Source organism: Sorex araneus, chromosome 2, assembly GCF_027595985.1.
Source record: "Sorex araneus isolate mSorAra2 chromosome 2, mSorAra2.pri, whole genome shotgun sequence".
Classification (NCBI taxonomy): domain Eukaryota; kingdom Metazoa; phylum Chordata; class Mammalia; order Eulipotyphla; family Soricidae; genus Sorex; species Sorex araneus.
Window position 1 is genome coordinate 275420767 of NC_073303.1, and position 24463 is coordinate 275445229.

General features: G+C 56.1%; 1 protein-coding gene across 1 annotated transcript in view; it reads right to left on the minus strand.

The window, feature by feature from the left end:
* Positions 1-6311: 6311 nt before the first annotated feature.
* SPSB4 (splA/ryanodine receptor domain and SOCS box containing 4) overlaps positions 6312-24463 on the minus strand; it is a 48705-nt gene continuing 30553 nt past the window's right edge. Inside the window, exon 3 of the mRNA XM_055127388.1 lies at positions 6312-7005. Within this exon, the coding sequence (XP_054983363.1) occupies positions 6878-7005 (128 nt within the window). The 3' untranslated portion in view covers positions 6312-6877. The remainder of the gene's footprint in view (positions 7006-24463) is intronic.

The window sequence follows — 24463 nt, forward strand, 5'->3', positions numbered from 1 at the left end:
TTTAATAAAGAGCAAGGTGTGCATCTTTTTCTTTCTGGTGACTGCTTATGGTGCTCTGTGCCTTTTTTTTTTTTTGCTTTTGGGGTCACACCCAGTGTTTCTCAGGCCTTACTCCTGGCTCTGTGCTCAGGAATTACTCTTGGTGGTGCTTGGGGGACCATAGGGGATGCCAGGGATCGAACTTGAATCAGCTGCGTGCAAGGCAAATGCCCTACCCCACGGTGCTATTTTTCTTTTTTTGTTTTTATTTGGGGGGCACCCCCCAAGAGAGCTTAGGGTTCCTTCTGGCTCTTCACTTAGGAATTACTCCTGGTGGTGCTTTGGAGACCATATGGGGGGAGGGGGATTGAACCTGGTCAGCTGCATGCAAGTCAAGCACCCTCCCTGCTGTACTGTCACTGCCACCCCAAGAAAGCCTTCTTACCTGTCCCCATCCTGCTGACCTCACCCACAAACTGCTCACTAGTTCTATTCATGTAGCGGCAAGTCACAAGATTTCTTCTATCTGTACAGCTGCATGGTATTCCACTGTGTACCTCTACCAGTTTCTATCCCTGTTCATCTGTGATTGCACTCCTCCCCTCCCCCCCACATACCCCCTCCCTAGCGTACTCATCGCTGAGTGGACATAGATTACATATGTCCTTTTGTATTAAAGTTTTGGCTTCGAGGATAGAGGCCCAGCGTGGTTTCTGGAGGTCTCCTGGGAGTTCTATCCGTCCTGTTTTGGAGGAATCTCCATCTGGGTGCCCAGCAGTTATATGCTGCCAGTTTGCTGGCCCAATGACCATCTTTTCCCCCCACTCATCTTGTCAAAGTAGAAAAAAACGAAGAAAAAGTTCTTCATTGTTACGCTGCCTTGAACTCGTGGAACAAACTCACGTGGGTCCTGACAACCTTTCCTCTATCGCTGGATTTGATTTGCATTTTCCTTTCCTTTTGGGGGGCTGGGGAGGGGGCCATGGGGCTGAGAATGAGTTCTGGGTTCCTGCCTTTCATGTTTTCTTTCTGCTTCTTGCATTGCTGCTGTTCGAGGCAAAATGTTTCTGGAAACCCTGCGAGCGTGGCAGTGCCCAGGGATGCTCAGAATCTGGTCCACTCAGGAGCACGCTGCCTCACTCCCTTCTCCTCGAGCCAGCTTCCCTCCACTGCTGCCCCAGGGGCGAAAACTCCAGTTTAGGCTGCAGCCGGTGGTGGGCCCAAACCAGATGAGAACCCCACTGGGCTTGCTTCAGGAGACCATGGCCCACTGGTCTCCTGAAGCTGTTCCAGCTGGCTGGCAACTGGGAACGGTTAAAACGCAGAACTCGGTGCTGGAAATAGTTCAGGAGTGAAGGTGCTCACTTTGCAAACATCTGTGCCCCGTTTGACGCCCAGCACTGTACACGGTCCCAGGAGCACCTATAGGAGCCCGCCACCCCCCGCCCCTGCACAGAGCCAGGAACAAGCCCCGAGTCCACTGGGTGTGGCCCCAACTCCCCATCCCCCAAATAAATGTTCAGGAATTGGGCAAACTGCTTCCTCGCTATAGCCATCATTTAAAAAAAAAAATAGGTGGTGCAAACTTGCGATCAAAAAAGTCTGCTGATGACTCTGCTCCTAAAGACTATGACCCGAGAGGTCTCCTCACCCATTCTGACACCCAGAGTGGCTTCTTACAGAAATGCATCTAGACTGTGAACTGTGCTACAACCCCGTGCCGCCCGGGGAGGGATTTTCCCTCTCTACTCTGTTTTTCTGCGTGGAAGATGGCGGCTGCAGCAACACCCATGTGGCAAGAGCCACCGTCTAAGACTCCCAACTCAGAGGTATGAGTTTGCAGTGACGTGGCTCGTAGGCAATCATGGGGGGGGGGCGTTACCGGCATGCTCTCTGCCCAGATAAGATCCGGAGCTGCTGCGCGCGAAACGGACCCTCTGCTCCTAAAGACTATGATCTTAGAGGTCTTCTAACCCATTTTGGCACCCAGAGCAGCTTCTTACAGAAATGCATCTAGACTGTGAACTGAGCTAAAATATCAGAAATCCAAAACTGTGTGGCCACTGTTGCGGCCGCGCGAGCTCATAGAGTCTTCATTCTCAGCAATGAAAAGAAATTATTAAATGATCCCTTTCAGCAGGCCTGATTGTTGGGGGAAAATTCCAAACAATAATAGTGAGTTCTCTATTGAAATATTGAATGTATTCAAAGTATAGAGAGAATAAAGTGAAGATCATTAGCTACTTAGGTGGGTGGTGGTGGGAGGGGGGTATATTGGGGTTCTTGGTGGTGGAACATGTGCACTGGTGAAGGGATGGGGGTTTAATCATTATATGACTGAGACTTAAACCTGAAAGCTTTGTAGTTTTTTCACGGTGATTCAAAAAATAAAAATTAAAAAAAAAATTTAAAAAAAGTAAAAAAGTCCTACAGAAGAGTCGAGTCATACACAGTGGGCTTCGTCCCTTTCTCCTCACGCTGCCGTGCCCTTCCAGTCATTTCCGTTTGCTCTGTCGGGGAGTGACTCTATGTGGGTCCACCCTTAATCTTCTCCCAGCTCTGCATTTAGTGCCATCTCGCTGGCACTGGCCACTGGGTTTGCATATTCATGCTACAGAAAACAGCAAATGCTACAATGCAGGGGTCGTTACTTCCCCACAGAGAGCTGCTTGTTCAGATGGGTGGGGGGGCTGCAGGAGCCCTGCCCCCAGCCCCCCCAGCCCCCCCCCGTGTCTGCCCCTGGCCAGCACCTGCCAACATCCTCACCACTGCCATGTGCGTTTGTGTGGGTCCTTCCCTAGCGGAACACAAGATTCACCAGGGGCGAGCCCTCTGCTTGCTCTGTGTCTGGTCAGCAGCGCCCCCCCTCCCCCCACAGCAGGGACGCAAGGATCTGCTGAATGAATGAGCCCATGAGTGAGTCACGCTCTGCTCGCCCTGACTCCTGCCTTTTCTCGAACTTCTCCACCTCAACGCTTGCCTGGGAAACCAGGGATGGAGCCTAGGTCGACCGTGTCCAAGGCAAGCAGCTACCCCGAGTATCACTCCAGCCCCGGGAAGAATGAAACGTGCATGGCACCTGAAGCTTCCCTGGAGGCGCTCGGCATGGGAGCAGGATTCCAGAGCCTTCTCCCAGCACTCCCGTCTGGAGCAAGTAATCTCTTTACGTAGCCCCGTAGAACTAAATCACTCCCTTGCTGCTGTTCTGCTCGGGGCTGTGCTCAGGGCTTACTCCTGGCTCTGTGCTCAGGGCTTACTCCTGGCTCTGTGCTCAGGGCTTACTCATGGCTCTGTGCTCAGGGCTTACTCCTGGAGTGCTTGGGGAACCATAAGGGGTGCTTGGGGTTGAACCTGGATCAGTCACGAGCAAGGCAAAGACCCTCCCCCCAGGACTCTTGCCTCAGGCCTCCAAACACCTCTAGGAGCCCCGTCACCTGCCCCCCACACAGTCCTTCCCATGAGCTCCACACTCGCTGTCATTCACTGAGCCAAAATGCCCCAGCCGGGGCTGGAATGATGGCACAGCGGGTAGGGCGTTTGCCTTGTATGCGGCCGACCCGGGTTCGATTCCCAGCATCCCATGTGGTCCCCTGAGCAGTGGCAGGAGAAATTCCTGAGTGCAGAGCCAGGAGTAACCTCTGTGGGGCTGGGCTCAGAGTCTCTGCTCAGGGCTTGTGGCCCGGCAGAAGAGGCCAGTCCTTTGTCCCCGAGTGGAGCCTGCCCCCGAGGGAGGAGGGACGGGAAGACTTCCAGGCTCAGGACCTCCAGCACCTCCCTTCTTCGCGAGCGCGGCCTGGCCAGGCGCTCTCTCTGGCCGAGGCTGCACGTTCTCGAGGAGGCCGCCGAGGGGACCCAATGAAGCGCCGGTCCAGGGCGGCTCAGCCCTGGCTGCGTGACGGGCGCCCTCGGGGGCCCTTAGACTACGAGCCCGGCTAGCCCGAGAGCCCCCGCCTTAATGGGTCTGGGCAGGAGCTGGTACGGGAGCGATTACTGCTCCCCCGGGGCGGCGCGGCCGCTGACGGTCTCATCCATCATCCGCTCACTCCACAGGCCTTGGGCGCGCTAACCAGGCCTGGGCCCTCGGAGTCCAGGGAGAGCTCCGGGGTGCCGTGCTGTCTGGGCCGCAGTGGCCGAGACAGACAGCTAGAGTCCAGCTCACGGGGTGAAGGCAACCACTGGCACGCAGGGACCCAGGTTCAGTCACTGTCGCTCAGGGCCAGGAGGAAGTCCTTGGTCAGCCTGGGGGGCCCAAACAAAGCCCTCCCCAATCGGTCAAGGTCAGGACTAGCAGGTTCCTCCTGAACCCTCCCTTGGTGTGTGTGTGTGTGTGTGTGTCCATGTGTGTGATGCATGTGAATGTCTGTTTGAGCATGTGAATGTGTGTAATGTGTACATCTGTGAGTGCTTATGTGTGTATGTGAGTGTATGAGTGTATGTGTTTGAGTGTGCATGAGTGTATGCATGTATGTGTGATGCATGTATCTGTGCGAGCATGTGTCCATCTGCATGTGAGTGCATGTGTGTATGTGTATAAGTGCATGCATGGATGTGCGATGCATGTGTCTGTGTGAGCATGTGCATGTGTGCAATATGTACATCTGCATGTGAGTGAATGTGTGTATGAGTATGCATGTATGCATGTGGATGTGTGTGAGCATGTGAATGTGTGCAATGCATACATCTGCATGTGTGTGCATACGTGTGCATACGTGTTATTAATAGCCCCGAGAGGCTAGTTCAGAAGCTTGGGCCCTCAACCACCACGAAGGAGGCAGGGCTGGAGTCACGCAGCACAGGCCTCTTTCCTGCTGTCCCCCTGGGTGCATGTGGCCTGCTCTGACCCCCCGCCCCAACACCCCAGGCCTTTCTGTCCATGACTTGGTATCTCTGGGTGACACCCACACTCGGTAGGTCGGCAAACACGCCTCAGGGTCTCAGAGCTTCAGCCCACATCAGCTCGGGCTGGGGCTCCACGTGGAGATGCCGGGGTCAGGGAGGCAACACGGGGTCCCGCCCGCTTGCCGGGGCACAGACTCGCTGCCCTGAGGTGGCTGTGCCGGGAGGCAGGCCGGGAGGGGCGGGCTGTGCTTGCTGTAGCTGAGCAAGAGCTGATGCAACTGTGCTTCTCCGTGGGCGAGCCCCCGAGGGCCGTGCGGGCTGAGGAGAAAAGCGAAGGAAAGAGGAATGGTGTTTTGCTTTTCTTTGCTTTATTTTTTTTGGTAGTGCTGGAGAATCACACCCAGGGCCTCACACGTGCCAGCAAGTGCTCTCGACCACAGCCCAGAGGGGCGATTCGGACCCTAGACGCTGGACCTGATTGCTGGGGTAAAAGGACGAACCAAGCGCCAGTGAGACTCAGCTCCGCGGGGAGCCGGTCCCAGCACATGCCTTCCTCGCCGGCAGGGCACACGTTTCCGTCAGAAATGGGTCACGGAGAGAGAGGGCAAGCTGCAGGGGGCAGAGGGCAGAGGGCACGGGGCTGGGGCTGGGTGTGAGAGTCGCTGGCCCTGGAGGGGGCTCCCAGAAGTCTGCCAGGAAAGGCTTTCAAGGATGCGTGCGCGTGCATGCATGCATATGCGGACAGGTGGTGTGTGCATGCATGTGCCTATGTGCACGCACATGCACCCGAGGACACAGCCCAGACGTGCTCCTCGATCCCTGTTCCCAGCTTCTGGAGGTCCGGGAGGCGCCAGAGAGACTTAATAAACAGCAGCAGGACCGAAGGACAAACTTTATTAGAAACGCTCCATTCATCAGTCCGATTCACATTGACGTGGGGGCCGGGGTGGGGCGGGGGCTCCAGTTACTACCAGGTGGGACAGAGAGAGCTGGAATCACCGGGCGCCGGGGCCAGCCCTCTGCAGCTGGCCGGCTCCTGCATGGCTTGTACGGGGCTGTGCCCTGCTATACCCAGCTGATAAATACACACACACACACACACGCACACGCACACACACGCACGCACAAACACGCACAAACACGCACGCGCGCATGCGCGCACGCACACACACCCCTGAAACAAGAACACAGAATCATTCATGGCTCCGCAAGTGAAAAAATAATTTGTTCCGATAAAGCTTTGTGGAGCCAGGCTGCGCCCCGCAAGGTGTGCAGGCAGCCCGGGGACAGCGCCCCGCCCCGGGGTGCCACCTTGTCCCAACTCCGTCATTAGCACCTTTGGATTCAATACTGCCGGAATCACACTCCTCTTTGCAAACCCAACTTCAGATAAGGACCATGGGAGGGGGTGCGAAGGCGGGGACTTAGGCAGACTTGGTTGCCCTGAATCGAGGTGCCGGGGGCACCCAGCCCACGTGGGTCAGCCGGGGTCAGCCGTGGGGAAGGAGGGCAGGGGGACCGAGGATGCCCACGGGGCGACTGGGCTGCTGGCCGGTATGCCCGGTGGGTCCCAGTCTCTTAAGGAGGCACAAAGTCTGGAAAGCGTCATGTCAATCCTGGGGCCAGTGGGGCGCTGGTTGGGGGGGAGGGGGGGTGCCCGCGTCAGCTGCTCCCATCATCCATTATTCAGAGGCAATTTTCTCCCTGAGCCGGCCGGCTGACCGGCGCTGCCCCGGCTGTCTACACCGGGGCCACGCCAAGCGAGTGTCCATGTTTTATTCATTTTTTGAGAAGAAAGGAAGCAGGCGCTCGGATCGATGCCGGGGACGGAGCGGCTTCGGGCTCTTCTGGCTTACGAGGCAGAGAAACTGCTGTCGTGGAGGGGGTGGGGTGGGGTGGGGGCGTGGGAAGACCAAGAGAGGCCGCTGGCCCGGCCGGGGAGTGAGTGACCGTCCATCCCGGGGGAACGGCGGAGAGGAGGGCGCCCCCTGCTGGGCGTCCCCGGGGGTGGCCGCCTGGACTCCTCCTGCAGGGCGCCCGCCGCGCCCCCTCGCGCCACTCACTGGTACTGCAGGTAGTTCTTGAGCGACTGCGGCAGGGGCAGGGTGCTGATGTCGCGCAGGCGCTGGCGGCCCAGGGCCAGGCGAATGGATCTCCGGCACAGGTCCATCAGCGGGAGGGGCTCAGCTGCAAGGAGAGGGGAGCAGGTTAGAGACTCCGGGGCTCCTCCCTCCCCGCCCTCCCACCGTGCACGCATTGAATGACCTTCACACCCCCAACCCCCTTGCATTCACTGAGCACATGAGCACGGAGCATTTCAAACGGGGTGGGTGGGACCCATTAGTCCGTTTCTGAAGATGGTGAACAGCAATTTCTTTTTCTTTCTTTTTTGCTTTGGGGGCTATCCCCCGCGATGCTCAGGGCTTCTTCCTGGCTCTGAGCTCAGGGCTCACTCGTGGCGGTGCTCGGGGGACCCTATGGGGTGCCGGGGATCAAACCCAGGTCAGCCGCGTGCAAGGCAAGCGCCCTCCCCGCTATGCTGGCGCTCCAGCCCCCGTGGCCAGCAACTTAAAAAGAAAAGCAGGGGCCGGGAGATGGTACCGCGGGGAAGGCACGTGCCTTGCACAGAGCCAATCCCAGTCTGATTCCCACCCCGGCTTATTGTTCCTGGAGCACTGCCAGGGTTGAGCCTGAGCACAAAGCCAGGAGGGTTCCCTGAAGACAGAGCCAGGAGAATTTCTCGAGCACAGTGCCAGGAGGGGGTCCCTGAGCACGGAGGCAGGAGTGAGCCCCGAGCACAGAAGCAGGAGTAAACCTTGAGCACATCTGAGTGTGGTCCCATCCCTCTCACCACAAATAAAAAGCAAGAAAAAGCAAAGCAAAGAGGGACCGACCGAGAGAGCTTGACAGGCTGAGGGCTGTGCTCTGCGTGTCGGAGGCCCAGATTTAATCCCTGCCATGGCATGGTGCTCAGACACTGCGGGGCGGGAGCCCCGAGCACAGAGCCAAGAGTAGCCCTTGAGCATGTCAGGGGATGGTTCATCCTCAAAAAGAAATTAATACTTAAAATGATATAATAAATTAATGAGCCTGCCTTTCACGCAGCTGACCTGAGCTCCACCCTTGCATCACATGTGGCCCCACAAGCAGCACCAAGGGCGACCCCCGAGCCAGGAGGAAGCCCCGAGCACAGCTGGAGTAGTTCAAAAACAACAAGAGGGCTGGAGCCATAGCACAGCAGGGAGGGCGTTGGCCTTGCACATGGCCGACCTGAGTTCGATCCCCAGCATCCCATATGGTCCCCCGAGCACCTCCAGGAGTAATTCCTGAGTGCAGAGCCAGGAGTAACCCCTGAGCATCATCGGGTTTGACTCCGAAAAAACAAAATAATAATAATAATAATAATAATAATAATAATAATGATGACTAGGAAACCAGGCAACTTCTCTATAGAAAAACCTATTTGTAAGCTTCAAATTGAGGCTATCACAAGGGGGTTTTGGAGGGTGAAGAGGAGTCATCGTGAGTGAGGTTGAGGAAGGTTCTAGACAGAGGCATAAACGGCAGGTTGGGACCTCTGAAGCGGGGGAGGGTGTAGGTCCGTTGGCTCAGGAAGGGAAGGACGGCGCTGCTCTCTCGTCTCAGCTCAGGACTGGCCTCTCCTCGCCTGCAGGGCCACGATCCAATCAAGCTGGAGGCCCAAAGTGGCATCTTAACGCTGGCAATTAAACTGTGAGATCTGAAAGTCTTTTCTGATGTGCCGAGAGGCAATAAAACTCTAAGTGGTCAATCCTAAGAGAGCTGTGTGCGGGGGCTGGAGCGATAGCACAGCGGGAAGGGCGTTTGCCTTGCACGCGGCCGACCCGGGTTCGAATCCCAGCATCCCATATGGTCCCCTGAGCACCGCCAGGAGTAATTCCTGAGTGCATGAGCCAGGAATGACCCCTGTGCATTGCCGGGTGTGACCCAAAAAGCAAAAAAAAAAAAAAAAAAAAAAAAGAGAGCTGTGTGCGGGGAGTGCTCAGGGGCCTTTAAGTCTCTTCACCGCATGGAGTTGCAGCGTTACCCTAAAACCAGAGCGGGGCTCCTGTGGCCTCCAGCTCTGCGGGGCGTTGTACCTGACCAGGGTGTTTAAACACTGACTTCAGAGGCTTTTCTTCTTTGTTTTGCTTTTTGTGTCACACCCGGCAATGCACAGGGGTTACTCCTGGCTCTGCACTCAGGAATTACTCCTGGCGGTGCTCAGGGGACCATATGGGATGCTGGGAATCGAACCCGGGTCGGCTGTGTGAAAGGCAAATGCCCTACCCGCTGTGCTATTGCTCCAGCCCCCAACTTCAGAGGCTTTTCTTTGGGCCTGGCACGCCCTTGGGAGAGGGGCCAGGGAGGCCTGACACGGTCTCTGTCCCAGGTCTGGGGAGACCACAATCACTGGCTACTGTACCCCTCAACGGACCCCTCAAGGCCTGCCCATCTCCTCCCTAACCACACATCTCTCCCGCTTCCAGTCCCACACCCAGCTCTTCTGCTTCCGGCTCCCTCCTCGCTGCCACCCATGCTTAACAGAAAATTTGCCTCCCAGATCTTGTCACAAGTAACCGCTTGTCCAGCGTCACAGCTAAGCCTACCATTCCCGACGCTGACCGCTGCAAGTCCCCACGCTCTGTGGTTAGTTCCTGCAACACCTGCTGGGCCACAGAAGGGAGAAAGGAGACCAAGGAGTCCTGATCTGACAACCGGCCGCTGCTCCTCACCCACCTAAGGCATGAGATGTCACTGTAGCTCCTCCTCACGGAAAGGTGCTTGAGCTGACAGGCTGTGCTCCCTGGATGGGGCAACCTCTTGGGGTAGAAACTACTGGGACTATCCCCATGGTTTGTTTTATCTGGGGGCCGTACCCAGCGACGCTTAGGGCTTACTCCCAGTCTGAGCTGTGGATTGAACCTGGGTGGTCCGCATGCAAGGCAAGCTTCACCCTACCAGCATTTACCCTACCAGCATTTACCCTACCTGCTGTTCTGTCTCCCCGGCCCCATTTTAAGGAGGAAACGGAAACACAGAGAAGATATGACACTTGTCCAGGGACTTGCAGCAGGAAAGCAAGGAACTGAATTGGGTGGCTGGAAGCTAGGACCGTCTCTGCATCAGACGGCAGTCACTGAGCACCCACCAGTCTGTCTAGTTGGCCATATTAGGCTTATCTCACGCATAAAGCTCAGAGACAGACAGATGTGTCCAGCGTCAGGCAGCCCCAAGGACTGTACTTGGTCCTGTACATTATAGCCAGAAATAAAGGATGGCTGGTCCCACTGCGGCTCATCACCGGAAGTGATCTCATCTTCCCCCCACGTGACCAGACGGGTCCTCTTCCCCCACGTCCCACCGGAAGTGCTCTCTTCCCCCACCCCACTGGAAGTGCCCTCCTCTTCTCCTCCCCCCCACGAACAGAAGTGCCCTCCCCCCCACTCGGTCGGAGGGGCAAAGATTTCCAGTTTCATTCCCTTAATCATGAATCGGTCACAAGGAACTTGAACTTCCTAAAGCTCCTGCCCCCCAGTCTGGGCCTGTCCAGGAGGCGCATGGCCCGGACAGTCATGTTACATGAATGAACAGACGTGCTGTGCTGCCTTGGTCGTCCCAGCTACAGGGGTTCTAGGTTCTTGGAAACCGTTGCTCTGGCCTGGCAGCTTCTCCGCGCCAGCTCCCCACTCGCTTCGAAGCCCCCGAAGAACCAGGACTTGATTGACACGAGGCTGGTGGGGAGGGCAAAGGGAGGGAGCAACCAGCGTCCTTCCAAGGCAGTGCGGGGAGCCAGGGCATTCCGTGGGTCCAGGGAGGTCCATCAAGGCCGATGCCCTCTCCTTCCTGCAGACACAGGTCCCGCCCAGTGAGCTATGCCAGCAGGGTGCTGACCGGGAAGGCCCGAGGACAACAGTCCTTCCTCTTTTTTTTTTTTTTTGCTTTTTGGGTCACACCTAGTGATGCTCAGGAGTCACTCCTGGCTCTGCACTCAGGAATTACCCCCGGTGGTGCTCAGGGGACCATAGAGGATGCTGGGAATCGAACCCGGGTTGGCCGAGTGGAAGGCAAACGCCCTCCCCACTGTGCTCTCGCTCCAGCCCCTACAGTCCTTCCTCTCGGGGAGGGGAGATGGGTTGACTTTTGGCCACGCAGAACTCTGAGCTACCAAAGTTGGATAAATTATAGCGTCTACCCACTTTATCACTTTATGGCTCAAAGGCACACACTCCGCTCTCAGTGCTGAAAACACCGAGCCCCGTCAGCAAAGCCAACTCCCGAGTGCTCCCTGCCTGTCAGGAGCTGGAGTGAAGGAAAGAAGTGCATTTGTCTTCATTTCCCTGCAGTCAGTGAGCCGAAGGAGAGGGGAAGGGAGCTGGAGCTCAGAGCACCTCTCTAGCGCACGACGGGAAACACAAACCATCTCTCCTCATTTCCGACAACGGGGTGGCAACGCCAGAGTGCCCAGAGAGAGCCCGCGTGTGTGTGTGTGTGTGTGTGTGTGTGTGTGTGTGTGTGTGTGTGTGTGTGTAGGGCGGTGATGCCCCCAACTCCTCCTCGCCCCTTTTGCTCTGCAATTCTTTGCAGAATCCTCAAATGCCCTAACCTAAAAAAAATAATCGATTTAAAAGGTGGAAAGGAAAGCCCAGAACTTTCTAAAGCAGAAGCCGTTCTCAGATGTATTTCCCACCAATAGATAACATTCAAAAGGAATCACTGGGGGCCAGAGTGATAACACAGCGGGGAAGGCGTTTGCCCTGTACACGGCTGACCTGGGTTCGATCCCCGGCATCCCATATGGTTCCCCCCGAGCACCGCCAGGAATGATTCCTGAGCACAGAGCCAGGAGGGGCCCATGAGTATTGCTGGGTTAAAAGAAAGAAGGAAAGAAAGAAAGAAAGAAAGAAAGAAAGAAAGAAAGAAAGAAAGAAAGAAAGAAAGAAAGAAAGGAAGAAAGGAAGGAAGGAAGAAAGAAAAAGGAAGGAAGAAAGAAAGAAAGAAAGAAAGAAAGAAAGAAAGAAAGAAAGAAAGAAAGAAAGAAAGAAAGAAAGAAAGAAAGAAAGAAAAGAAAGGGCTGGAGCTATAGCACAGCGGGGAGGGTGTTTGCCTTGCACATAGCCAACCCAGGTTCGAGTCCCAGCATCCCATATGGTCCCCTAAGCACCGCCAGGGGTAATTCCTGAGTGCAGAGCCAGGAGTGCATCTCGGGGTGTGACCCAAAAAGCAAAATTAAATAGATAAACAGAGGAGGAACCATTGTTTGCAAACAAGTGGCTGTCCAGATGGTTAGTAAATAACTTTAAAAAAAAAAATTCAATTTCATGAATGACCAGGGAGGTGCAAATAGACACCGCGTACGTAATGCGACTTGGTAGATGCCACCCGGCGGCTCCCATGGAAAGAGACAAAGTGGGCGCTGGCAGGGTGGGAGGGGACGGAGCCACTGGAAGTCTCCGAGGGCCACTGGCACCGTCACGCTGGGAGACGAGGACCTGCCACTCGAGCTGAGCCCGCGGCCTGACATTCGCCTGAGGTCCCCCAAACTGCACCCCCCAAAAGGGCTGATGGGAGCAGCGTCGGCACCAACCCGGACGGCCGCACAGCTGTTCTCTCTGCCCGGGGTGGAATGTTTAAATAAACTCGGTCGCTCCAGGAGGTGCCGATGAATCAGTCGTGAGAAGGAAGGAACCACAATTACAAGCCCAAAAGGGGATGAATCATCCGAACATAAACTCTGAAGGGAAGAAAAGGACATTGTGTGCGATTTCCCTGTGCTCCCAGGCAGGGTGGCAAGGCTGGAGCCGGGCTGACCTTGGGGGAGCAGGGAGGTGAGGGGGTGCCGAGGCGGGGCCCGGCTTTACGCCTCCTGCTCCTGATTGGGGTTCTGGCTCTCCCCGAAGCTGCCAGGTATTCGGTTTATAAAAATTGTCACGCAAATGCACTTAAGCCGGGGCTGTTCTCTGCATATATATTATCTTATCATGGCGAATTTGCATTTAGAGAATTACTAAGATGGAAGCAAAGTGACCCTCGATGGTCCAGGTACATCTGACGCGGGGCCCGAATAGCCCAGACACCTAAGGCACTCGGAAACTCTCCAACAGAAAGAGAAAACGAGGGGATTGGAGCGTTAGTACAGCAGGGAGGGCGCTTGCCTTGCACGCAGCCAACCCGGGTTCGATCCTCGGCATTCCATGTGGTCCCCTGAGCATCACCAAGAGTGATTCCTGAGAGCAGAGTCAGGAGTAACGCCTGAACGCCACCAGGTGTGGCCCCAAAATTTTTAAAAGGAAAAGAAAATGACCTCAACAGGGGAGGGGAAGAAGAATGGAACTTCTCCAGAGAAGACCTACAGATGGTCCAAATGCTCTCATCGGGGAAATGCAAATCAAAAGGACAGGGCCAGAGCAATAGTACAGCAGGGAGGGCATTTGCCTTGCACGCAGCCGACCCGAGTTCAATCCCAGGCATCCCATACGGTCCCCCAAGCACCGCCAGGAGGGATTCCTGAGTGCAGAGCCAGGAGTAACCCCTGAGCATCGCCAGGCCCAGGCGTGGCCCAAAACCAAAATAGAAAATTAAATTAAGAGGCTGCTGCAATAGCGTGGCAGGGAGGGTGCTTGCCTTGCACATGGCTGACTCAGGTTTGATCCCTGGTAACCCCATCTGGTCCCCTGAGCACACCAGGAGTGATTCCTGAGCCCAGAGCCAGGACTAAACCCTGAGCACCACCTGGTGTGGCCCCCAAACCAACGAAAAATTAAAATACAAAATAAGCTCCAGATTTGTATGTGTGGCTGCAACCTCCCCACTTGCTCCAGGGGGCAGTGAGGTGCTCCCCCCCCCCCGCCGGGAGTTGGTGTGGAGTTTCCCGTTCCCTCCTGCCAGTGGCCCAGCAGTCGACGCCCCTTCTCAGAGCCACGGTCTGGGGACTGGGGAGCACTCTGGCCAGACAGGGGGAGGACGGTGTGATGCAACAGGCCCCTCCTTAAAGGCCTGCATGCGAAAGGAAGTCTGCCTGAGAACTACCTTTAAAAATAGTCATAATTTACTTACCGCGGTTCTAAAAATGCCCCAGTCCATCATCCTAATTGACAACAATGCTCCGCGCTTGATAAGGATTTATCGGAGCTGTGCGGCGTGTCTGGTTCTATGCTAAAAATACCACAAGGCAATCATCTCCAGCGTTCTCCGGTGGCCTGGATTTTTACGACTCTCGCCACCCACCCACCCTGTGGACAGCCCTGACAAAGGCACAGACTGCCCAGAGATCCGTTTCGCTGTCACAGTAGGGGGGCCGGGTCCCACTGGCGTGACGGTCAGTGTGAGGGAAAGGGGCTGGGGCTCGGGCAGCTTGCCCGGGACTGGAGGCACCACCCTGCCTGTTGCACCCGGACAGTTCTGTCTGTATGGGGGTCTTGGGGGTCACTCCTAGCAGTGCTCAGGGGACCATCTGCAACGCCAGGAATTGAACCTAGGTTGAATGCATGTGAGGCAAGCATCCTACCTGGACTATCTCTCTGCCCAGCACATATATATATATAAATTATATACCAGTGATACAGTGATGTATATATATGTATCACTGTATCACTGTCATCCCGTTGCTCATCTATTTGCTCGAGCGGGCACCGGTAACGTCTCCATTGTAAGACTTGTAACTGTTTTTGGCATATTTAATACACCACGGGTAGCTTGCCAGGCTCTGCCGTGGGGACAAGATACTCTCAGTAGCTTGTCGGGCTCTCCGAGAGGGGCGGAGGAATCGAACCCGGGTCAGCCCCATGCAAGGCAAACGCCCTGCCCTCTGTGCTATCACTCCAGCCCATATATATATATAAAATTATATATATATATATAATTTTTTTCTTTTTGCTTTTTGAGCCACACCCAGCGATGCATATGGGTTACTCCTGGCGGTACACTCAGGGATTACTCCTGGTGGTGCTCAGGGGACCATATAAGATTCTGGGAATCGAACCTGGGTTGGCTGCGTGCAAGGCAAACGCCCTACCCGCTGTGCTATTGCTCCAGCCCCTATATAAATTTTTTTAAAGACCCATTTTTCAAGGTCAAAGGTGAAATTCATCTGCAAGAATTTCAGACATGGGGGCTGGAGTGACAGCACAGCAGATAGGGTGTTTCCTTTGCACGCAGCTGATCTAGGTTCAATCCCCGGCATCCCATATGGTCCCCTGAGCACCACCAGGAGTAATTCCTGAGTGCAGAGCCAGGAGCAACCCCTGTGCATCACAGGGTGTGACCCCAAACCAAAACAAACAAAAGCATAGCAGGTGGATACAGGTGCAACTGAAAATGTATCTCCACAGCCCCATCCCACCATGAGCGCCCCAACTGAAACTGTGAGCATTGTGACTCGGAGAATGAACCCAGAGAGCACTGTGTGAGCACCACTGCCTCAGCAGGGGAGCACTACAAGCAGAACGAGTGAAGCATCACACCTCATGGAGTGCATGCACACACACGTGCACACACGTATGTGCACAAGCGCGTGCTCCATCAGACACATGCGTGCACACACATGAATACACACACACCACGTGCTCCATCACACAGATATGCACATACACATGTTTCATCACACACACAGTGCTCCATAGGACACACGTGTGCGCATGCACACGCCCACGCGCGCGCGCGCACACACACACACACACACACACACACACACACACACACACGCTCCAGCCCCGGCAAGCACAGCAGCTGCGTGCAGGCACCTACACCGTAGCAGAGGAGCGAGGATGCCGGAGTCCTGCCCTGATGATTCTGTCCATCCACTTGGTGCTGTGGGTCCAAACCAGAGCAAGTGTGTGAGGGGAAGGCGCAGGGTACTGTGGTCTCAGCTGGACTCTGCCCCCCATCTGTCCTAGAGTGGACTCGCTCGGCCCAGCAGGCTGGCAGAGCTTGTTTCCCTTTTCCTTTCATTTTTGGGGCCACACCAGGCTGAGCGCGGGGGTCACTCCTGGTTCTACACTCAGGGATCATCCTGGGGGGTGCTGGGGTCGAACCTGAGTCAGCTGTGTGCAAGGCAAGTACCTTACATACCCCTAAGTCATTGCTCTGGCCCCATCCGTCTAAAATTCTTGCAAGTGGGGTCAGAGTAGTAATAGCAGAGTGGATAACGCACTTGTCTCATGACTCGGGTTCAATCCCCACCATCCCATTTGGTTCCCCAAGCCCAACCAGAAATAAAATTAATAAAATAAGTTAAATAAACAATAACGATCATTATTATTTTTTGTTTTTTGGGTCACACCCAGCGATACTCAGGGGTTACTCCTGGCTCTGCACTCAGGGATTACTCCGGGCAGTGTGTGGGGGACCAAATAGGATGCCGGAGATTGAAGCCAGGTCTGCTGCATGCCAGGCAAACACCCTCCCCACTCGCACCAGCCCCCAAACAATAAAAGTTTTGCAAATATATTTTATCTCTTGACCCTGAAGAATGGATCTTCTGAAAAATATGCAAACACAAGAGATTCTTCTAGACCCTGTGCAAGGCCAAGTCGTCCAGGGCACTCTGCAGGGGGTGGGTAAGCCCAGCGCCCGCCCAGACACAGCCCTGGCATCCAAGACCCTCCACACCCCACAATCGCCGCCATCCTCCCAGCCAGACTCCACCGCTCGGGACAGGCCTCACCCAGAAATAAATCTGTTGAAAAACTCGGGTATGCAGATTTTATGACTGTAATCTCCAGGTTTTCATGGAGTCAGGGATGGGCTACCTCCCCCCATCTCCCTGTACTTCCAGAAGCCCCGGCAATTACACACACACTCCAAAGTCACCACACAATTAAATTTAATTTAATTCCAGTTGTATCACTCCATTAAAAAATCCCAGATTTCCTGGGGTGACATCTCAGACTCTACAACTCTGGTAAATCAAGAGTAGCACTCCAGATCAGATGGGATAGGATATAGAAGGCAACCAATCTTGATATACAAAATATAAACACAGAAAGCTTAAACTGTAATATCTTGGTAATCTCTTATACAGGGACTTACTGGCTCCATGGTGAGATAAAACTATCTTCACTAACTTCCTTCTAAGGAAACACCTTTTGATCATTCTTTAGCAAATTATTTATAGCAAGCAATATAAAATAAATGATCAAGGGCCTGCTTTGGGGGCAGGCTTAAAGGGTAGTTGGGAAAATTGGAAATAATGGTGGTGGGAAGGTGCAGTGGTGGTGGGATTGGTATAAAACACTGAATGTTGGGGGCTGGTGTGATAGTACAGCAGGTAGGGTGTTTGCCTCGCATGTGGCTGACCTGGGTTCGATTCCCAGCATCCCATATGATCCCTGAGTAATTCCTGAGTGCAAATTCATCTCCAAAGATAACAAGTAACCCCTGTGTACCGCCAGGTGTGACCCAAAAAAGCAAACAAAACAAAACAAAACAGGGGCTGGAGCGATAGCACAGCGGGTAGGGTGGTTGCCTTGCACACGGCCCACCCGGGTTCAATTCCCAGCATCCCATATGGTCCCCTGAGCACCGCCAGGAGTAATTCCTGAGTGCAGAGCCAGGAGTAACACCTGTGCATGGCCGGGTGTGACCCAAAAAAGCAAAAACAAAACAAAAAGCAAAACAAAACACAAAAACCTGAATGTTTGTAAAAACTCATCATGACCAACTTTGTAAACCAGTGTTTATATAAACTTTAAGGGGAAAATAAATAAATAAAAATAAATAGCTTAATATATACATATATACACATATACATATGGGCTGGAGCAATAGTACAGCAGGTAGGGTGTTTGCCTTGCATGCAGCCGACCTGGGTTCAATTCCTCCATCCCTCTCGGAGAGTCCGGCAAGCTACCGCGAGTATCTTGCCCGCACAGCAGAGCCTGGCAAGCTACCTGCGGCGTATTCGATATGCCAAAAATAGTAACAACAAGTCTCACAATGGAGACGTTACTGGTGCCTGCTTGAGCAATGGGATGACAGTTATGACAGTGAAATATATATATGCAGGGCTGGAGCAATAGTACAGGAGGGATCCCTGAGAGCAGAACCAGGAGTAGGCTCTGAGCAGAGCTGGCTGTGGCCCCCAAACAAACAAACCAAAAAAAAAAAAAAAAAGAGAGAGGGTGGGAAGAGGAGATGATAACAAGGACCACCGTGGCCAGAGATATGAATGCGGAGATTAAGACACTTGCCCTGCATGTGGTTGGCCCCAGTTCAATCCCAGGCAGCAAATATGGTCCCCTGAGGCCCACCAGGAGTGACCACTGAACACAGAGCCAGGAATCAGCCCTAAGCAGCGCAGGTGGCCCCCAAACCACAGTATAGCCTGGGTGCTGTCCCATGAACTCTCGCCAATGTCCCTACTTACTCGGCACAACCATCACTACAGAGTCCTCTACAGATGAGAGCGAGTCACAGCAGGTCCCACCTGTTCAAGGGCACGGGGCTGGCTGGGGTGTGTGTGTGGGTGGGGGGGGGGGGTGCATGTCGCACTTCCTGCATGTGAGGGAGGGGCGTTGCTCGGCGCCAAAGTGGCAGCATCTTTTCGCCACAAGGGCCAGGAGGAACAGCACAGGGGCTTGGCACACCTGCCTTGCAAGCAGATGGGCATGAGTTTGAGTCTTTGGTGCTCCACATGCATTGAACATGGCCCGTGAGCCCCAGTACTAAGGTGATTTCTAAGGTGATTTTTGATTGTCCTGCAGCCTGACTCATGTAGGAACCTCAAAAAAATAAAAATACAAAAGAGTGTGTCTCTGCCCTGCACTGCACGGGTGTCTTCTCTGCACTGCATGGACTCTTCCCTAAGTGGGTATCTTCCCTGCAGATATTTCCCCTGCACTGCACATCTTCCCCACATGGCGGCTCAGGGAAGTTACAGGACCGGCCTGGGAAGGGAGGCAGAGCCAGGAATGTGCCGTGAGCACCCCAGTCTCCGGCCACTCTGCTCCCGGGAACAGCTGCAGGCGAGAAGCCCTCAACAGCGTGGGGTTCCCGTGTCCTCCGAGCTTCAGAGGCTGTTGGGGTCTCCTCAATGACCCCGTACGCTGAATCCAGAGCTTCCCCAGGTCTAAATGTAGCTCTGGATGTTGACTTGCAGCCCCCATGATCCCTGAGCACCGCGAGGAGGGATTCCTGAGTGCAAAGCCAGGATTAACCCTGGAGCACCTGCAGGGGTGGCCCACGCCCCCACCCCTGAAAAAAAAAAAGTTTTGTGCACATACTTGTATGTGTGGTGTGTGTATGTGCATGTGTGTGCATGTGTATATGTGTGCATTTATGTGGGTGTGCATGCATGTGTGTGTGCATGAGCATGTGTGCATTGTGTGCATGTGTGTGTACGTGCGTGTTTACCTGTGCATGCATTTGGCATCTCTCTAGCCGTGCTCAGGAGACTCAGGGGCTCCTCCTATAATCCCCAGCCACCCCAGCGGTGGTTCAATGTGAGACCAGCAGATGCAGTTCTGAGGTGCTCGGGAACCCCAAGTCACACCACAGTGCTCATGGCATCAAGGAACAAAGTGCGATGAGGTGCTCACAAGGCAAGTGCCTGAACCCTGGTACCATTTCTGTGGCCCCAATGCCCAGGTTTCATTTCATTTATTCTGTTTGGGGGCCACACTCCGCAGTGCTCAGGGGTCACTCCTAGCCGCGCTACAGGTGGTGTGGAGATTGGGTGCTGGGCCACAGCTGGCGGTGCTGGCGCTGGTGATGGTCACATGTGGTTCCTGGGTTCAAAGCGGCAGTCTCCAGCAAGGCAAACTCTCGGGGCCGGTGCCAGGGAATGAACTGGGGCCGGCCCCGTGCAAGGTGAGCACCATAACCCCCGAGTCCTGATCCAGCCCAAGTCGGGCTTTAGAGACTGACTGCGGCCAGATGCGCCATAAATAAACTGGCCTCTCCAACAGCTCCTCCTCAGGTGCTCCCGGAACTTCCTCCGGCCACCTGGAACTCTTTTTTTTTTTCTTTTTGCTTTTTGGGTCACACATGGCGATACACAGGGGTTACTCTTGGCTCTACACTCAGGAATTACCCCTGGCGGTGCTCAGGGGACCTTATGGGATGCTGGGAATCGAACCCGGGTGGGCCGCGTGCAAGGCAAACGCCCGACCCGCTGTGCTACAGCTCCAGCCCACCACCTGGAACTCTTGCCTGCACACAGGAAAGGCTCAAGGTCTCTGCACCCGGCCCTCGGCCCCGGCAGTGGCTCAGTACCGCGGCCCTGGCCCAGGTCTGCTGGTCCCACCCGACTGGCACGCGGGCCGGGTCTCCCCGGGGGGCTGCCGCGGGCCCCGTGCACACTGCTGACAGATCAGACGACGGCACTGTAGGGACTGTCCCTTCCAGCAGGCTCCCCCGTCCGCCCCGGCTGTCTCACGCCCTCCCCCTCCCCCTCAGGGGCACTTTGCACGGGCGCCTGCACAGAGGGCACCGAGGACTCGGCCCCGCGGCGAGCAGAACAGAACAGCAGGGCAGCGGCTCGCCGCGGGGGATGGATTCTGTGGCTCTTTCACGGCCAAGGTGTCCTCTGGGCCTCCACCGCAGCGGCCTCGCTGCTTCCTGCCTGGGAGTCCCCAGCAAATGAGGTGTCCGTGATGGACGGGGTTGGGGGAGGCAGTGGAGGGGGCGGGAAGGGGTGCTGTGAGACCCCGGCTCTGCAAATCAACTGGGTTGACCTGGCAAGACCCTCAGCCTCCCTGGTCTCCACCCAGGGCATGAGAGGTATGGACCAGGGTCCGACAGATTGACCCCTGCCCCTACCAATACGACACTCCAGTTAGAATTTATTTGGGAGGGGGGAGGGTGACTCACCTGATGGTGCTCAGGGTTTGTTCCTGGCTCTGGGTTCAGGGATCACTCCTAGCAGGGCTCGGGGGGACCATATGTGGGTGCCGGGGATTGAACCCGGGTCAGCTGTGTGTAAGGCAAGCGTCCTACCTCTGTACTATGGCTCCGGCCCCTCTAAGTAGACTCTGAAACATCAGTGTACTTTGCCCGGATGAACTGCAGGGACCTCAGGGGAGTTGCTGAATAAAAGCCGGGGGTCGTTCCCAACGGGCACACCCTCGTGTGTGGTCCAGTGAAGGCAGGAAGCAAGAGTCAACGGAGTCAGAGAATCTCGAAGCGGGGAGAAACACCCCCACCCCAAGCTGTCTTCCTGGCGTGGCCCCATGGCTCAAAAAATCCCCATTTTCCAACACACTAAAAATTCCCCATTGTTGCTCCAATTCCATCGGAGCGTTCCCCTCTCAACGCCATCGTGAGGGAATGCCTGACTCTGGAGGAGGGATCTCCCGGAATACCAGCTCACGCAGCAGCTCCCAAGGCCAGCGTCCCCCATCAAGGTCATATGTCCAGTGCACGGCCAGGAGTTTGGAGTTTGATAAACTCCAAAGTGATGTTGGACTTTGGAGACTGCTCTGCTCCTGCTCCCCCCATCAGACACACAGAGGATGCAGGGGGGGCGGGGTAAGGGGGGGGAAAGCCTCACCCCTGCTATGTGACAGCTCCACCACCAGGTGGCGGTGCGGAGTCGCCGCACGCAGTGTGGCCTGCAGGTAGGCGGGCGGCAGGCAGGATGCGCTTTTAAGAAGCCGCATCTGGATTCATCTCCAAGATAACGAGCATCTGAAATTGTCATTAACCTGAGTATAAATGAGGAGACAAACCAGAGCCTGCTAATTGGGATTACAAGTATCGTCTCCTCTGGACTGATTGCTCGCCTCTCCCTAACCCTGCCAGGGAGGGTGGGGGGTGGGGTGGGGGGAGGAGAGCCCGGCTGTGAAGTCGAGCTGGCCCGGCTCCTGCTTGAGGCTCTGCCAAGCATTAGCTGAGGGCTTGGGCCGCCACTTCTGACGAGCTCGATTGATCCATCTGTGGCAGCGGGTTGGCTGCGGGGAAGGGACGTTTCAGTGCTGCAGCGTCTTGAGGAAACAACGAACAAACATCTCAGGTGACATCAGTGACAGGCGACCTGGGGACAGGCTTGGCACGCTCCAGCAGGCACCTAAGCCCGCCGCTTAGCACTGGAAGGAGGGCGAGTCCCCCCCGCCCACCGCGGGAGGAGAGACCCTTCTGTGAGCAAGGGGCTGTGAGAACTCTCTGGAAAGCCGGAAGTCACCAGGCAGAGCTGCAAACGCTGAGGTCCCTCCCGTGGCTCGGGAACCCTTCTAGAACCCTCTTTGCCCTTCCAGGCTCAGCCCCGTTTGCACGGAACTCGCTTCCCTTCAAACCGCGCTGCCGCCCCTCTGCTGATGACGGGGGCAAATTAGGTTTCTTTCCCCCAGCTTGAACGGGGCAGGGTTAGCACCTCATAAAGCGGCAGGGAAAATACTTGGCTGGTTTTGCACACTGGGACCATAGAGGCTCCACAGAGGCCGGCTTGTGAGGGCAGCCCTGCCCCACCCAGGGGGCCCGGGCTCGGCCACCTGTGTGCTGGCAGGGGAGGGCGGGGGGAGGTGGCACCCCGCCCAGAGACGCTGGATCCTCCCCACCCAGAGGCAATCCAACAGCAGGGCCAGCTGGGGAGGCCCCAAAGGAAGTCCCGGGGTCTGGTCTGCAGCAGGGGCCGGGGGGACCCCTGCAGTGTCCTTGAGGCACAGTCTTATACCCCCACCCCCTCCTCTCACCCGGACACGAGAGCTTCCTGGTGCCCCGCCCAGTGGCCCCCAGCCCCCCCCCCACTGCACCCAGGACGTGGCCCGTCCCAGTAGTTCTGAGCTTCCAAGCTCGGCTCCTTCCCAGGAGCTGGCGGCACGCGTGGCTGTGGTCCCCAAGGCCCTTCATCACAGGCCCTGGGGTGCCCTTATGATCCAAGGGCGAGGCTCCCTATTTTCACCGACACCTCATGTATCTGAAGCTCGGGAGGGGGGACTGTGGGTTTCCCCAGCGTCACTGAGTTTCCCCGATAACTTCTCCTGAGACGCCCCCACCTCCCCTTTGAGCTGTGCGGGTGGGACTCGGTGTCGTTCTTAGAGACGCCGACGTCCCTCTCTCGCCATTTCACCGGGTGATTCAGCGTCCCTGGCGGATGGAGACATCCGTGGCTGAAGGTTCCCGCCGCACTCAGATACGATGCCCCTTTATCTGCAGCCAGCCCCCCGGGGTGGATGTGAGCGCTGTGGGCGCTGCCGGGGAGGGACCCGGGGCTCCAAAGCTGCAGGGTCCCCGCTGCAGCTTCCGGTCCTTTCCGGCTGTTTCTCTCTGGCAGCTGGAGGGCAGCAGATGGCCCCATCGGTGGGGTGCGGATGGGAGCAGGGGTTTGTGAGGAGCAGAGTCGCGGGGAGAGTGTTCCCGCACCCAAACAGAAGCCAAGACCTTCCTGGGCCCCAGGACCGCCCCCCCATCCCCTCCCACTGGGGTGCGGGTGGGGGCAGGGTAGACCCATTTCAGCTGACGGTTTCGGTGGGGTCAAAGGGGACCCTGTCATGTCCACGCTGCATCTGACCCAGATGTGGCTCAGAGACTACCCAGAGGGGTGTGTGTGTGTGTGTGTGTGTGTGTGTGTGTGTGTGTGCAGCTGGTCCACTCTCGCCATCTCCTGCACTGACTCTGTATTGGTGTGTGTGTGTGTGTGTGTGTGTGTGTGTGTGTGTGTGTGTTTTGACTGGTCCACTCTGGCCATCCCCTGCACTGGCTCTGTATTGCTGTCCCGTGCAGGGCTGGCATTCTGGCCCTCCAGGGGCCTGCCGTCGGGGCAGGTGATGGGACTGGGCCAACTGAGAACTGCAGCCCCGTCTGGAGGTCGCTCAGCTAGACCTGCGACGGGGAGGGGAGGGGGTCAACCCTGCGCCTTAGGGTCCCACAGGGGGCACCGCTGCAGTGAACCTAAGGCAAGTCTGAGAACAGGGCACGAGGGGGCGGGGAGCCTTGGGCCTGAGGGGTGCACCCCGGAGCACTGTGGCCTCTCACCTCTGCTGGCCTCCCTGGGAGGTCGGCCCCACCCCAAAGGCCCGTGAGTGAGCGCTGGGTGCTGACACAGGCCTGGCAGTACAGGAAAGCCAGTTGGCATGATGCCACGGTGCCCCCACAGCACTCCCTGTCCCCCGGCTTGTCAGGGTTACCCCCGACTCTCAATAAAGGACAGAAGCCGCCGGGACAGCGGAGCGGGGGGGAGGGGGCTTGCTTTGCACGCAGCAGACCCAAGTTTGGTCTCCGGCACCCCAGATGGTCCCCCTGAGCCTGCCAGGAGTAAGTCCTGAGCAACACCAGGTGTGACCCAAAACAACACAACACAACCACAGAAACAAAGGACTCTCAGCCCGGGCAAAAGCATCTGCTGAACTTATGAAAGGGGAAAATGAAAAACAGACGGAAGGTCCCGGAGAGTGGATGGTTAATGAGAAAACGTGGCAACCTCTCACACGGTCACATGGTCTCACATGGTGACCTCTCACAGTCACATGGTCTCACATGATGACCTCTCACATGGTCATTAAAAATGATATTACATGGGGCCTGGGTGAGAGTGGCAGGAAGGGCACTTGCCCGGCACGTGGCGGACCCAGATTCAATCCCGGATCCCAAGTGGTCCCTGGAGAATGATCAGGAGGATTTCCTGAGGTGCAGAGCCAGGAGTGAGCCCTGAGCATCACAGGTGTGGCCCCACCTCCCGCCCAGCGTCCAAGGG